The sequence below is a fragment of the Stomoxys calcitrans genome, chromosome 1 (genome assembly GCF_963082655.1).
Source record: "Stomoxys calcitrans chromosome 1, idStoCalc2.1, whole genome shotgun sequence".
NCBI lineage: Eukaryota > Metazoa > Arthropoda > Insecta > Diptera > Muscidae > Stomoxys > Stomoxys calcitrans.
Window position 1 is genome coordinate 22,488,168 of NC_081552.1, and position 16,363 is coordinate 22,504,530.

General features: G+C 39.0%; 2 protein-coding genes across 3 annotated transcripts in view; one reads left to right on the plus strand and one right to left on the minus strand.

Annotated features, from left to right (window-relative positions):
- LOC106092650 (uncharacterized) overlaps positions 1 to 208 on the plus strand; it is a 130,647-nt gene extending 130,439 nt beyond the window's left edge. For both annotated transcript variants that reach the window (XR_001222196.2, XM_013259561.2), the window contains one exon: positions 5 to 208. Coding sequence is in view for 1 of the 2 variants with exons in the window: in XM_013259561.2 (XP_013115015.2) it covers positions 5 to 154 (150 nt within the window). In the remaining variant the exon portion in view is untranslated. The remainder of the gene's footprint in view (positions 1 to 4) is intronic.
- LOC106085042 (calcium-transporting ATPase type 2C member 1) overlaps positions 1 to 16,363 on the minus strand; it is a 661,371-nt gene that overhangs the window by 472,458 nt on the left and 172,550 nt on the right. The gene's annotated exons all lie outside the window — the stretch shown is intronic.

The following is a 16,363-nucleotide window of genomic DNA, read 5'->3' on the forward strand; positions in this document are numbered from 1 at the left end:
ACAGCCCCATGATATTGTCGTTAAAGATTTAATTGCAAACAATGATCTTACAAACATGGTTCCACTGCCTAAGGGAAGATATCGTGTTCGGGGAACATTATTCTTAAATAATGCCAAACGAGTCATTGTTACTGTAGATGGCGAAAAGTCGTAAATAACTGCAAATTGGATTAAACAAAACAACAAATTATTTTCAGCAGACTTTTGAAACTGTAGCCTATATATGGAAACACCTTTATAATATTTATAAATTTTTTTTCGGTTTCGCATTGTATGCGAAAAAAAAAGAAACCATAGGACGTCTGTTATTACTGGCAAGCACCATAGGATGGGGGAATACTAATTTCGTCATTCTGTTTGTAACTCCTCGAAATATTCGTCTAAGACCCCACAATGTATATATATTCTTGATTGTCATGACATTTTAAGTCGAACTAGCCATGTCCGTCCGTCTGTCTGTCGAAAGCACGCTAACTATCGAAGGAGTAAAGCTATCCGCTTGAAATATATATATATATATATATATATATATATATATATATATATATATATATATATATATATATATATATATTCATTTTGTCATTCCGTTTGCAACACATCGAAATACCATTTCCGACCCTATAAAGTATATAAATTCTTGATCAGCGTAAAAATCTAAGACGATCTAGATATGTCCGTCCGTCTGTCCGTCTGTCTGTTGAAATCACGCTACAGTCTTTAAAAATAGAGATATTGTGCTGAAATTTTGCATAGATTCTTTTTTTGTCCATAAGCAGGTTAAGTTCGAAAATGGGCTATATCGGACTATATCTTGATATAGCCCCCATATAGACCGATCCGCCAATTTAGGGTCTTAGGCCCATACAAGCCACATTTATTATCCGATTTTGTTGAAATTTGGGGCAGTGAGTTGTGCTAGGCCCTTCGACTTCCTTCGTTAATTTGGCTTAGATCGGTTCAGATTTGGATATAGCTGCCATATAGACCGATCCTCCGATTTAGGGTCTTAGGCCCACAAAAGCCACATTTATTATCCGATTTTGATGAAATTCGGGACAGTGAGTTGTGTAAGCCTTTTCGACTTCCTTCGGTTATTTGACCCAGATCGGTTCAGAGTTGGATATAGCTGCCATTAGACCGATCCTCCGGTTTAGGGTCTTAGGCCCACAAAAGCCACATTTATTATCCGATTTTGATGAAATTCGGGGCAGTGAATTGTGTAAGGCCCATCGACATCCTTCGTTAATTTGGCTCAGATCGGTCCAGATTTGGATATAGCTGCCATATAGATCGATCCTCCGATTTATGGTGTAAGGCCCATAATAGCCACATTCATTATCCGATTTTGCTGAAATTTGGGACAGTGAGATGTGTTAGGCCCTTTGACATATTTCTTCAATTTGGTCCAGATCGGTTCAGATTTGGATATAGCTGCCATATAGACCGATTTCTTGATTTATGGTTTTGGGCCCATAAAATGCTCATTTATTGTCCGATGTCGCCGAAATTTGGGACAGTGAGTTAAGTTAAGCCCGTTGACATACTTCTGCAATATCGCACAGATCGGTTCAGATTTGGATATATCTGACATATAGACCGATATCTAGGTTTTAGGCTTTGGGGCCATAAAAAACGCATTTATTGTCCGATGTCGCTGAAATTTGAGTCTGTGAGTTTGGTTAGGCTCTTCGACGTCCTTCTTCAATTTTGTCCAGATCGGTCCAGATTTGAATATAGCTGCCATATAGACCGATCTCTCGATTTAAGGTTTTGGGCCCATGAAAGAGGCATTTATTGCCAAATTTCGCCGAAATTTTGGACATTGCTTTGTGTTAGGCTCTTCGACATTTTCATGCAACTTGACCCAAATTGGTCCAGATTTAGATATAGCTGACATGTAGACCAATATCTCGATTTAAAGTCTTGACCCCATAAAAGGCGCATTTAAAATCAGATTTCACTGAAATTTGACACAGTGACTTATGTTAGGGTTTTCGACATCCGTGTCGTATATAGTTCAGATCGGTTTATTTTTAGATATAGCTAGTGTACTTATTAATATTTGGTCCAAATCGGAACATATTTAGATATAACTGATATGGGACATAAGGTATGAAACTTTCAGCGAATTTTGATGAAATGTGGTTTACATATATACCCGAGGTGGTGGGTATCCAAAGTTCGACCCGGCCGAACTTAACGCATTTTTACTTGTTTTATTTGCACAAATACTTTTTATTAATGTAGGTTGGTTGGTATTGTTAATGGGCCATATCGGTCCATGTTTTGATATAGCTGCCATATAAACCGATCTGGGGTCTTGATTTCTTGAGCCTCTAGAGGGCGCAATTTCTAACCGATTTGGGTGAAATTTCGCGCGAAGTATTTCGTTATGACTTCCAACAATTGTGCCAATTATGGTTTAAATCGGTTCATAACCTGATATAGTTGTCATATAAACCGATCTGGAGTCTTGATTTCTTGAGCCCCTATTTCGTAGTGATTTCCAACAACTGTGCCAAGTATGGTTTAAATCGATTCATAACCTGATATAGCTGTGATATAAACCGATCTGGGGTCTTGACTTCCTGACAGACTAGAGGGCGCAATTTCTATCCGATTTGGCTGAAATTTCGCACGAAGTATTTCGTTATGACTTCCAACAACTGTGTCAATTATGGTTTTAATCGGTTCATAACCTGATATAGCTGTCATATAAACCGATCTGTGATCTTGACTTCTTGAACCCCAAGAGAGCGTAATTATTATCCGGTTTGGCGGAAATTTTGTACAACGGCTCTTTCCACGACCTCCAACATACGTGTCAATTATGATCCCATACAAACCGATCTCCCTATTTTACTTCTTGAGCCCCTTAAAGGCAAAATTCTTACTCGATTTGGGTGAAATTTTACACATAGACTTCTACTGTGGTCTCCAACATTCAATTCAATTAGCACAATTCCTTTCTTTTATCCTTCGTTTGCCTAAAAAGAGATACCGGGAAGAACTCGGCAAATGCGATCCATGGTGGAGGGTAATAAGATTCGGCCCGGCCGAACTTAGCATGCTTTTGCTTGTTAGATTATTATTTCTTTGAGGACTTGAATGAATGAATAAGTTATAAGGCTATTAAAATCTAACAGGCTTTTTTAACTGCAGCAACTACAAGGCATCTTCCTTTGTATGGCCACCATCACAGCACTGATCTGAGATGGTGGCCTTGTCCGTCCTGATGTCATGTCCGTCCGTCCGTCCTTTCGCCCGTCCGTCCGTACGCCAGTCCGTACGCCCGTCCGTCTTTCGTACATTTCAGCCAAATCGGATTACAATTGGGGCTTAACTGTGATTGACATGTCAAACCGGGAAATCGTTTTATATGGTTTCAATCACGAAATTAATTGATCCCATTAATTTTTTTATACTCTCAGAAAAATTTGTTGGTAAAAACAGCAAAAATTTTTGCTGTAACAGCTGAAAGTCTGTTCAAAATGGGACAGCAGTAATTTTTTGATGAAACAGAAAACATTCGGATTTGCATCTCCGATCATTGAGCTTGTCTCGGAAGAGAAACAATCAAAAATTCCATCATATCTTTCAATTTTGCATTTTGCAATGTAAATTTTTTTTAAATTTTCTGCAATTTGCTAAATTTTTGATAAATCTAGCCGAGTTGGTAGCTTGCTTGGATTACCAGTGCGGGGGTCGTGGGTTCGATTCCCGCCAGAAGTCTTGATCAGTCGCTACTGTGGTATGAAAATGGATTTACAGTTGTCAAAGTGAGTCTTTAAAGGACCGCCACTCTTACATAACCTAAACAACAGTAGACAAAATAACTACCACTATTATATTGGTAATTGGGGATTTTTTAAAAGAAAGTAAAGGCATTTTTAATAAATCTTAGAATGAACTTTAATCAAATATAATTTTTTACACTTTTTTTCTAAAGCAAGCTACAAGTAACAGCTGATAACTGACAGAAGAAAGAATGCGATAACAGAGTCACAAGCTGTGAAAAAATGTGTCAACGCCGACTATATGAAAAATCCGCAATTACTTTCTGGGCAACCCAATACTTATGCCTTTTTTTGTTATAAAAATATAGCAAATGCTTCAATTGTTGTTTAGAAGTTGAAACATTTTCCCGAAGTAATTCAAAAGTTCACAATTTTTAATTTTATATCGGCAGACAGTGTTAGTTGATATCAGCAGGCTAATTTCTCTGGGTGTACCCACCACCATAGGATGCGGGTATACTTATCTAGTCATTATGTTTGTAACACCTCGATATATTCATCTAAGACCCCATAGAGTATATATATACTTGATCATCTTGACGTTCTGAGTCGATCTAGCCATGTCAGTCCGTCTGTCGAAATCACGATAACGGGTAAAGATAGCGGCTTGAAATTTTTCACCGATACTTAATATTGATGTAGGACTTTGGGGATTGCAAATGAGTTATATCGGTTAAGATTTAGATATAGCTCCCGCATAAACCGATCTCCGGATTTAACATTTTGAGTCCTTACAAGTCGCAATTTTTATCCAATTTGGCTGGGATTTTGCATGCGTTGCTTTGTTACGACATTCAACAACTGCTGCAAGCACGGTCTCTCGATTATCCTTGTTCGGTTGCTAGAAGCTTTAATTTTTGCCAATTTGACAGAAGTTTAGTATGCAGAACAAAATCGTGATCTTCAACTAAATTTAGTTTGTATAAATTTTTAGCGGTGGCGGTTCCCAAGATTTGGCCCGTCGAAACTTAATACACTTTTACTTGTTTATACCCTACTCAATGAATTTGTTTGTAACACCCAGAAGGAAGAGAGATAGACCCATTGATAAGTATACCGATCGATTCAGAATCACTTTCTGATTCGATTTACCTATGTCCGTCTGTCTGTCCGTGTCTCGGTCTAACCATGAACATTTGTGTACAAACTAAAGGTCGCAATTTTTAGAAGATCGTCTTCAAATTTGGCACGGTTATTTTCTTTGGCCTAGAGGCGAAGCCTATTGAAATTGGAAAAACTCAATTCAAAATTGGATATAGGTGTCATATATTTGTTGGTCCCATTTGGACACAACACGGGATAACTATTAGCATCACACAGTGTGGAACTTTGAGCTCCGACTTGTGTGGTGTCCATCGTTACCACGGGAAGCTTAGTTGTAAGCTACCGGGACCGTCCACAGGTTGCGGATGGTGGAAAGCTCCGTTTTTAAGCCGACTAGCTGCAAATGCGGCAGCGGGCAGGCAGCGATTTTCGAAAGGAGAGTCTCATCGAGGAGTAAGGAGGCACTGGCTCTTAAAAATATACGGAATGCCAATGACACTCGAGATGACAAGGCGAGTTATTGGCCCATTCAAATAACCAATGGCCAACATCAGGTAAGGGGCGGCTGCAGGCGAATGTCGGATCTTGGAGGAAGCGGCTCCCCACACGAAGGGATACATGTGCAATCCAACAAAAGCTATGCGGTTGAGGCGCTGGGCCAGTAACCCGCCCCCGAAAACTATGAGAACTACTATGAGAACCAAAGGAATAGTAACAAGTAAAAAGGCGTTAAGTTCGGCCGGGCCGAACTTTGGATACCCACCACCTCGGGTATATATATAAACCACCTTTCGTCAAAACCAGGGAAAAATGCATACCTTATGACCCCTAGCAGCTATATAGAAATATGTTCCGATTTGGACCAAATACTAATAAGTACAAGTCATTGTTCAACTGTGTAAAGCAAAATTTTGCTTTTTTTAGTAGCTATATCTAAAAATAAACCGCTCTGAACCATAAACGACACAGACGTCGAAAAGCCTAACATAGGTCACTGTGTAAAATTTCAGTGAAATCGGATTATAAAAGCGCCTTTTATTGGGCCAAGGCTTTTCATCGAGATATCGGTCTATATGGCAGCATTATCCAAATCTGGACCAATTTCGACCAAGTTGCAGATACATGTCGAAGAGCCTAACACAGCTCACTGTCCCAATTTTCGGCGAAATCGGAAAATAAATGCGCCTTTTATGGCCCCAAAACCTTAAATCAAGAGATCGGTCTATATTACAGCTATATTCAAATCTGGACCGATCTGAGCCAAATTGAAATATAATATCGAAAGTTTTATCACAACTCACCGTCCCAAATTTCGGCGACATCGGACAATAAATGCGATTTTTATGGGCTCAAAACCTTAAATCGAGAGATCGGTCTATATGGCAGCTATACCCAAATCTGAGCCGATATGAGCCAAATTGACAAAGGATGTCGAAGGGCCTAACACAACTCGCTGTCCCAAATTTCAGCAAAATCGGAAAATAAATGTGGCTTTTATGGGTCTAAGACCCTAAATCGGAGGATCGGTCTATATGGCAGCTATATCCAAATCTGGACCGATCTGAGCCAAATTGACGGAAAATGTTGGGGGTCCTAACACAACTCACTGTCTTAAATTTCAGTAAAATCGGATAATAAATGTGGCTTTTATGGGTCTTAGACCCTAAATCGGAGGATCGGTTTATATGGCAGCTATATCCAAAACTGGACTGATCTGGGCCAAATTCGCGAAGGATATTGAAGGGCCTAACACAACTCACTGTCCCAAATTTCAGCAAAATCGGATATTAAATGTGGCTTTTATGGGTCTGAGACCCTAAATCGGCGGATCGGTCTATATGGGGGCTATATCTAGATATAGTCCGATTTGGCCCATCTTCGAACCTTACCTGCTTGTGGACAAAAAAAGAATCTGTGCAAAGTTTCAGCTCAATATCTCTATTTTTGAACACTGTAGCGTGATTTCAACAGACGGACAGACGGACGGACATGTCTACATCGTCTTAGATTTTTACGCTGATCAAGAATATATATACTTTATAGGGTCGGAAATGGATATTTCGATGTGTTGCAAACGGAATGACAAAATGAATATACCCCCATCCTTCGGTGGTGGGTATAAAAACGGACCTCCCCAACGTTGACGACCCACGCAAATGAAAAAAGGACCATGATTTGCGGACCTGCACTTGGAATGTTCGCACTTTTAATAGAGAAGGTGCAGCATACGCGCTGGCGTATTTATTAGAAAAGTACAAGGCAGATATAACCGCCTTACAGGAAATGCAATGGATGCAACACCTTGTCTCCAGCCTTACTCCGGTGGATGAGAGATTAGCCACAATCCACATAAAAGCAAAATTCTTCAACATCAGCCTTGTTTGTGCCCATGCCCCGACGGAAGACAAAGACGAGCAGACCAAGGATATTTTCTATGAGCGCCTAGAGAGAGAATATGACCGCTGCCCCGCCCATGATATTAAAATCGTTCTGGGAGATTTTAATGCGAAGATAGGGAAGGAAGAGTTTTTGGTCAAACAGTCGGAAAGTTAAGCCTCCACGAGATAACGTCCAATAATGGATTTAGGCTGATAGATTTCGCCGCGGCAAAAAACATGGTAGTTAGTAGCACCAGATTTGAACATAAAAATATTCACAAAGCCACATGGCTGTCACCCGATCAAAACACGAGGAATCAAATTGATCACGTTGTGATAGATGGAAGGCATTCATCCAGCGTGTTAGATGTACGATCGATCCGTGCAGCAAATATAGATTCGGATCACTACCTTGTAGCAGCAAATTTTCGCACCCGTTTGAACATGGAGAGGAAAGTATGATCTGACACTGCACGGAAGCCGGACATTGAAAAGCTGCAAAAACAACAGATGGCAGCGACATACTCCACTCGACTGACCCAACTGGTTGATGAAAGCACTCCTATTTCCCACTCCATGGAAAATGGCGCGAAATCCGTACTTGGCTACCGGAAGCCTCTTCCAAGAAACCCATGGTACGACCAAGAGCGTCGAGATACTGCTGAAGCCAAGAATGCGGCACACAAAGCAATCCTGCAATCAGTAGCAACGATTAATGTATCGGGCGAAAAGGAGAGAGGATAAACTTCTATTCCGCAGAAAGCAAAAGGAAATGGAAAGACGTGAGTGTGAGCGAATTTAGATGTACAGGAGTCAGAATGAAGTCCGGAAATTATAAACAGTTAAAGTGGAGAGTTTTGTATCCTCACCTTACAATCAAACTTCTAAAGTGGCCAAGGTTAGTATCTGAAGTGGCCAAGGGTAGTATCTTTGTAAATATTTTAATATTTTTGAATTTTAATCTTAGTCTGTAAGGATATGAATTTCCGTTGACTATAATGAATAAATAAATAAAAGCCCTTTCGCCCGTCGTCCGTCCCCTAGTTTCCCTCCATGTAACCCACCACGTCGTCCCGGTAGCCGAGTTGGTAGCGTGCAAGAATAACAAATGCGGGAGTCATGATTTCGATTCCCAGCAGAGGCCTGATTGTCGCTACTGTGGTATCACAATAATCTAAACACATCACATCACATCGTGGAGGGCACTGTCTACTGACCGACCCTTGATGTAGGCATGCTGGTAGCAGCTTTACAACGGAGGTTCAAAAATATCTCTGATATACGCAGCCTCTCAAGTGTCTTCAAGGCGAAAGTCAAAAGAATGATCGGCCTAAAAACAAACCTAAACTCCCGCCACGCAGACGGCACAAGCCCTTAAATCCTCCCAAGACGCCGCATGGCATGGCGTTAAGGGGAAATTGCAGCGAAATTTTGCCTCTCGTTTCTTAAGCAATTTTCTTCAAAGTTTTGTCCTTCAAGAATGTTATTCTTAACAAAAATATTTTTTTTATTTCTAAATTTATAATTGAGTTATATTTTTTCTTATTATAGTTTTTTGTTTGTTTAATATTTCTTTTAGGAAAACTTTTTTTTAATATAAAGTTATTAGAAAAATTTATTCATTGTCTTGAGAAAAAATGTCTTTGAAATTTGGTCTAAAGAGCAAATAACAATACCATTGTGCGTATGATTATTATTAATTTACCAAATATAAATAAATAATAAAACACATACGCCCCATGGGTCGATATTAAAATAATTTTATAACTCATACGCTCCATTTGCCTTGCCCACTGACTTTCCAACCGAAAGTTATTATAATTCACTAACTATTTATTACGTTTTCAACAAATTATTGTTAGTATGTTGGCTTGATAGTTGCGCAAAGCAAATTTGCACTACGGCTTACTAAAAAAAGTTATGTTCAACTTTTACCAAACTTGCAAATCACCCAACACATAGCTAATTAAATCTCACAATTTGCTGTGGTTCAGGTAATTGCTGGTTTTCCCATACTGCAACGTACTCCACAGCACTTTTGCTATGGTAAACATAACTAAATTAAATTTACACAACAAACTTATGTTAGAAAAAAATGCTGAATCTGCTGTGTGTAACAAGTAATTTAATTAATATCAATTTCCAAAATCACAACTTTGTATGGCCTTACAGTCGTGAGCTCCATAGGTGTGATTTTGCCATTTACAGCTGTATGTTAGTGCGGGGCGATTTAAAAATCCTAAAGGGGCCTTTCGCGTTTCCCATTCCTGGGATTGTACTGAGCAAAAAAGTCCACTAGACCATACGCCTAGGTAAAAATCGAGCCACCAGATTTTCGCTTGCTTTTTTCCTCAGACATTTGTCACGTTCTTAGGATTTTTTTCCTTCCCTACTAATCGCTCCACCCTCCTGTATATATTTTGAATATTGAATTGAAATTTAGATGGCATGTAGTCATTGCCAGCAGCCTGGCAGTGAATAGAGAATAGTTTAACAATTTTAAATATTTAAAATATGTTCAATAATATATGAAACTGAAAGTTATACGAAGTAATACATTGAGGATTAAATAAAACTAAACACCATGTTTGAAACAAGAAAATAAAAAATAACACAGCAAACATTTTTGACAAATTTTCTATAGAGAAGCATTTTTGTCAGAATATGCCCAATGGCATCTGTTGGCACTACTATGACTAAATTAAGAACTAGACTCTCTCGACACAAGTCAGACCAAAAAGCTGTAAACAAACCACCAGAGCAGAAAACCGCCCTTTCGGCCCACTGTGCCAAAAATGGCCACAAACCGAACTTCAAAGACGTTAAGATTCACATTTAGGAGATTCATTACAAACGCAGATTCACTCTTGAGATGCTGTATATTACTGTCATTTTCCTGACGAGAGAATAAATTACAAGAAAGACGTTAAGAGTTGTGCAAATGTATATCGACTCGATGTCAATAAACATAGAAAGAGAAAAGCAGTTGACAACTGACAGTGAGAGGAAAAGCAGCACTTCAAATGTAACTCATCAATTAAAATGTACACATTTTTTGTTAATTTCATTGTGATTGTTAAAAGACAGCCTGTGAAAATGGTTAGACGAAGTTAGCCGAAATATCGAAAATAAAATGAAAGAACACCCTAAAATACTTTGTTTTAACTGATACCATTAAATAAGTCATACGAATTTTTTGAGGTTACAAAAATGTTTGACCAAATTTCCTATAGATAACAAATTTTGCAAAGTTTCAATGTAGAAATGAAATTCAAACAAAATTCGCTATATAAAAGTAATTAAGACAACATTAAAAACTACCTCTGAGTAAGAAATTGGGACAAAATTTCCCGTAGATAAATGATAGTAATAAAAATTTCCATAGGTAAGGAATTTTAAAAAATCTTACATACCCTCCACCACGGATCGCATTTGTCGAGTTCTTTTCCGGCATCTCTTCTTAGGCAAAACAGGATATAAGAAAAGATTTGCTCCGCTATTAGAGCGATATCAAGATATGGTCCGATTTGGATCACAATTAAATTATATGTTGAAGACCTGTGTAAAATGTCAGCCAATTCGAATAAGAATTGCGCCCTTTGGCGGCTCAAGAAGTAAAATAGAGAGATCGATTTATATGGGAGCTGTATCGGGCTATACACCGATTCAGACCATAAAAAATACGTATGTTGATGGTCATGAGAGAATCCGTCGTACAAAATTTCGGGCAAATCGGATAATAATTGCGACCTCTACAGGCTCAAGAAGTCAATATCCCAGATCGGTTTATATGACAGCTAAATCAGGTTATGAACCGATTTCAACCATACTTGGCACAGTTGTTAGAAATTATAACAAAACACGTCGTGCAAAATTTCATTCAAATCGGATTAGAATTGCGCCCTCTAGAGGCTCAAGAAGTCAAGACCCAAGATCGGTTTATATGACAGCTATATCAGGTTATGGACCGATTTGAACCATAATTGGCACAGTTGTTGGATATCATAACAAAACACGTCGTGCAAAATTTCATTCCAATCGGATAAGAATTGCGCACTCTAGAGGCTCAAGAAGTCAAGATCCAAGATCGGTTTATATGGCAGCTATATCAGGTTATAAACCGATTTGAACCATACTTGGCACAGTTGTTGGATGTCATAACAAAACACGTCGTGCAAAATTTCATCCCAATCGGATAAGAATTGCGCGTTCTAGAGGCTCGAGAAGTCAAGACCCAAGATCGGTTTATATGGCCGCTATATCAAAACATGGACCGATATGGCCCATTTACAATACCAACCGACCTACACTAATAAGAAGTATTTGTGCAAAATTTCAAGCGGCTAGCTTTATTCCTTCGGAAGTTAGCGTGCTTTCCACAGACAGACGGACGGACGGACAGACGGACAGACGGACAGACGGACGGACGGACGGACAGACGGACGGACGGACGGACAGACGGACGGACATGGCTAGATCGACATAAAATTTCACGACGATCAAGAATATATATACTTTATGGGGTCTCAGACGAATATTTCAATAGTTACAATCAGAATGACGAAATTAGTATACCCCCCATCTTATGGTGGAGGGTATAAAAATTTCAAGCGGTAAGGAATTTTAACAAAATATCAAATAACTTAAAAAAAATTTAACCGTATCTCCTACAGATAAGATTTCTGAGAACATTTTCCTAACAATAGGAAATTTTGTCAAAATTTCATTTCTAAAGAAAATTTTGTCACAAATTCTTTTCGATGGGAAACTTTTTCAAAATTTCATTTCTATAGGAAATTTTGTCAAAATTTAATTTCTATATGAAATTTGGTCAACATTTCAATTCTATAGAAAATTTTGTCAAAATTTCGTTTCGAAAGGAAATTTTGTCAAAATTAGTCCCGCCACGCTGCGCCTTCTTTAACGTTCGTATATCTTTTTAGGGTAGGGGCACTCCGAACGATTCGCATTACCAATCTCCGAGATCTTTTGTTTTTGAAAATTAGGGTAATGAGAAGTACTTTTTAGGGGAGGAATGGTACCTCAGACACTTCGAATCAAATATGGATACCGAATTCGTGCTTCACTCCTAAATGCCTTTAATTTGAGCCCCATATTGCCATGGTCGTTGAATATGAACCATTTGGAGGGTGTTTTAGGGATGGAGCGGCCACCGGAACTTTTCCCTGAAAATCGATATCAAATTCGTTATTTACTCCCAAATACCGTTGATTTGAGCTCCATATTGCCATAATAGGAAATGAGGCTCAGATTAGGGGGTGCTTTAAGGCGTACCCCCAAATACTTGGCTCCAAAATTGGATATAAAATTCGTTTTCTACTCTCAAATACCTTTCATTTGAGTCCCATATTGTCATAGTGATGTATTTTTAGGAGGAAAAGCGCCACCTAGACTTGATCGCAAATTTTAATGTCATATTGGTAATCTACTCCCAAATACCTTTGATATTGTCATAGAGTGTCATTCAACCTACTTGACTTATTTTTGGAAGGAAAAGCGCCTCGAAGAGTTGAAAGCAATTTTTAATGTCATATTCGTAATCTACTCCCAAATACCATTCATTTGAGTCCCATCTAGATATGGTCGGCTAATATGCCCATTTTGGGGTATTTGGGGTGGGACGATCTCTTATTACTTGGAATTAATTTTTTATGCCATATTTGTAATCTACCAGCGAAAACTTTTTATTTGAGACCCATATTGACATGAACGTTGAATATATCTGTCTAGAGGAGTATTTGGGCTGGGACGGCCCGCTGGGTACTTGAACCCAAACTTTAACATGAAATTCGCTTTCTAGTCTGTAATACCCTCCATTTGATACCCATATTGTGCCTATCGGTCCACTTTTGGTTTTGGATGGCGTTTTTGGGGTAAGGAGGCGGGACCGCCCCTATCCGATATCGGAAAATTATGTTTGCTTTCAGACAAACTTACACAATCTGAGAAAATTTTATGAAAATCGGTTTAACCGTTTTTGATTCTACGGAACAAACAAACAAACAGAGTCCCATATAGTCATGATGGGTAATATCCCCATTTGAGGATTTTTGGGGGGTTGGGTGATCCCTCATACTTCGATCTAATTTTATATGCCAGATTCTTAGTCTACTCCTGAATATCTTTTATTTAAGCCTCATATTAACGTGAACGTCCAATATGTCTGTATGGGGGAATTTTGGGGTTGAGGCACTTACACCCAAATTTTAATATTCCTATACTACTTTTCAATACCTTTCATTTGATACCCATATTGTCCCGATCGGTCCGAGTTAAGTTGTTGGTGGAAGGTCCGCTCCCTTCCGAAATCAGCTAATTATAAGGCACATTTCTTCTTCCTGACCATATTCCCAATCTGCTTCCGAATACCTTTCATTTGAGTCCCATATTGGCATGATGGTCCAATAAACCTATTTTGTGGGGTTTTGGGGATGGGGCGTCCCCTCAAATACTTGGACCCAATTTTTAATATGAAATTTCGCTGAAATTTGAAACCGAGAGTAGTCTTAGGTTCCCTACATCTGACCCAAATATGGTTCAGATCGTACTATATTCGGATATAGCGACCATATAGATCGATCTGCCGATAAAGCGTCTGAAGCTTAATTTTTAATCCGATTTTGCTGAAATTTGTAACAGTGAGTAGGGTTAAGTCTCCCAACCATCCCAAATATGGTTCAAATCGGACTATATTTAGATATTGCGATATCCCGATAAAGGGTCTAAAGCCCATAGAACTTTATTCTGTATCCGATCAATTGGTACCCTTATTGTGCTCATTGGACCACTTTCGGATATGGGTGGCGTTTTTGGGGTAAGGGGGAGGGTCCGCCTTCACCCGGTATCTAAAAATTAAATAGCCTATGTTTTCTTCCATACAAGAAAATCAGTTCAGCCAAGTATCATATAGTTATAATGGGTCCAATGGCTATTTTCATGGGTGACGTGACCCCCTATAATTCGATCTGATTTTGTATGCCATATTCGAAATCTACTCCCGAATACCTTTCATTTGAGCCCCATATTGAAATGGATGTCCAATATGTCTATTTGGGGGAATTTCGGGGTTGGGCGTCCCGATGGGTACTTAGACTCAAATTTGAATACCATATTCGTATTCCATTCTCCAATACTTTTCATTTGACACCTATATTGTGTTGTGTTTTTGGCATAAGGGGGAGGGTCGGTCCCCCTTCCGATACCGAAAAATTATATAGCCTATGTTTCCTTCCAGACCATCCCACACAGTATGCGAAAATTTCGAGAAAATTGGTTCTGCCGTTTTTATACCCTCCACCATAGGATGGGGGTATACTTATTTCGTCATTCTGTTTGTAACTCCTCGAAATATGCGTCTGAGACCCCATAAAGTATATATATTCTTGATCGTCGTGACATTTTAAGTCGGACTAGCCATGTCCGTCCGTCTGTTCGTCCGTCCGTCCGTCCGTCTGTCTGTCGAAAGCACGCTAACTTTTGAAGGAGTAGAGCTAGCCGCTTGAAATTTTGCACAAATACTTCTTATTAGTGTAGGTCGGTTGGGATTGTATATGGGTGAAATCGGTCCATGTTTTGATATAGCTGCCATATAAACCGATCTTGGGTCTTGACTTCTTGAGCCTCTAGAGGGCGCAATTCTCTCCAATTTGACTGAAATTTTGCTCATAGTCTTTTTACATCACTTCCAACAACTGTGCTGAGTAGTGTTCAAATCGGTCCATAACCTGATATAGCTGCCATTTTTGTCAAAATTTCGTTTTTGCTGGAATTTTTTTCAAAATTTTATTTCTATTGGAAGTTTTGTAAAAATTCTTTTCTATGGGAAATTTTGTCAAAGTTTCATTTCTATAGGAAACTAGCTGGACAGGGCCCGCTCCGCTGCGCCTTCTTTTACATTATATGGAAAAAAATTATCCTTTGAATATTTATTTTTGACAATTAAAGGGCTTTGAGTGAAATACCATGCTACGAGAGTAGTATGTGCATATAGCTTGAGAAGCAGTATAACAATATAAATGCCTTTATCTAAATTCCATATGATCATTATTCGTCTATGAATTCGCTCGGAGGGTTTATGGTCGTTTAAGTTTGGATGTTAAAGACTTATTTTAGCTTAAAAGACTTTATTGGAGCCCGATATTCTCATATGGAGTTTGGTAGTGGGAGGTGCCCCTGCGTAGTGGTTGGTGGATTAAGGGGGTGGCGTGGACACCCAGAAACGTGGTCCCGTAAGTGTGTATGAATTTCGTGCCCTACTCCCAAATATCTTTCATTTGAGCACCAAATTACCAAGATCGGTAGATATGTATGTCCAATTTAGGGATGTTTTTGTGGGTTGAGGTGGTCCCCCAGACACTTAGCCCTGAAAAAATATTAGCATCGTTCTCTACCTTCATAAACCATTTTTTCCATTGAGGTGGTCCCCCAGGCATTTAGCCCTGAAAAAATATTAGCATCGTTCTCTACCCTCATAAACCATTTTTTAAACAACCCCATATAGTCATTGGTTTAAGGGAAGTTCATGGGATGAGGCGTCCCTCAGACACTTGGCCACAAATTGTTTATTATATTCGTTTTTAAATCTCAAATACCTTTCATTTGATCCACATATTACCATGGTCGGTACATTTTTAATTTTTGGGGGGTGTTTGGGGGAAGAGGCGGTACCACAAATACATGGTCACACTTTTGGAAATCAGATTCATATTATGCGCTCAAATACCTTTATTTGAGCCCCATATTGCGTCGGTCAGTAAATAATTGCTGTTTGTGGGTTGTTTTTGGGGAAAGGGTAGACACCCAGAAAATTGGTTCCGAAAGTGGGTACCAATTTCGTGCTCTACTCCCCAATACCTTTTACATCAGCTCCACATTGACATGGTTGGTAAATATGTCCGATTTAGGGGAAATATGTCAGCATCTTACTCTACTCTCAAATATCGTTTATTTGAACCCCATATTGCCATTGGCCTAAAAATTGGGTTTAAATGCCATGGTCGGTAAATATGCCCGATTTTGGGGTGTTTTAGGGGTTGGGGTGGTCCCCCAAACACTTGGTCCAACAATTGAATACTAAATTCGTTTCCCAATTCTCGTCCGATTTGAATGAAATTTTGCACC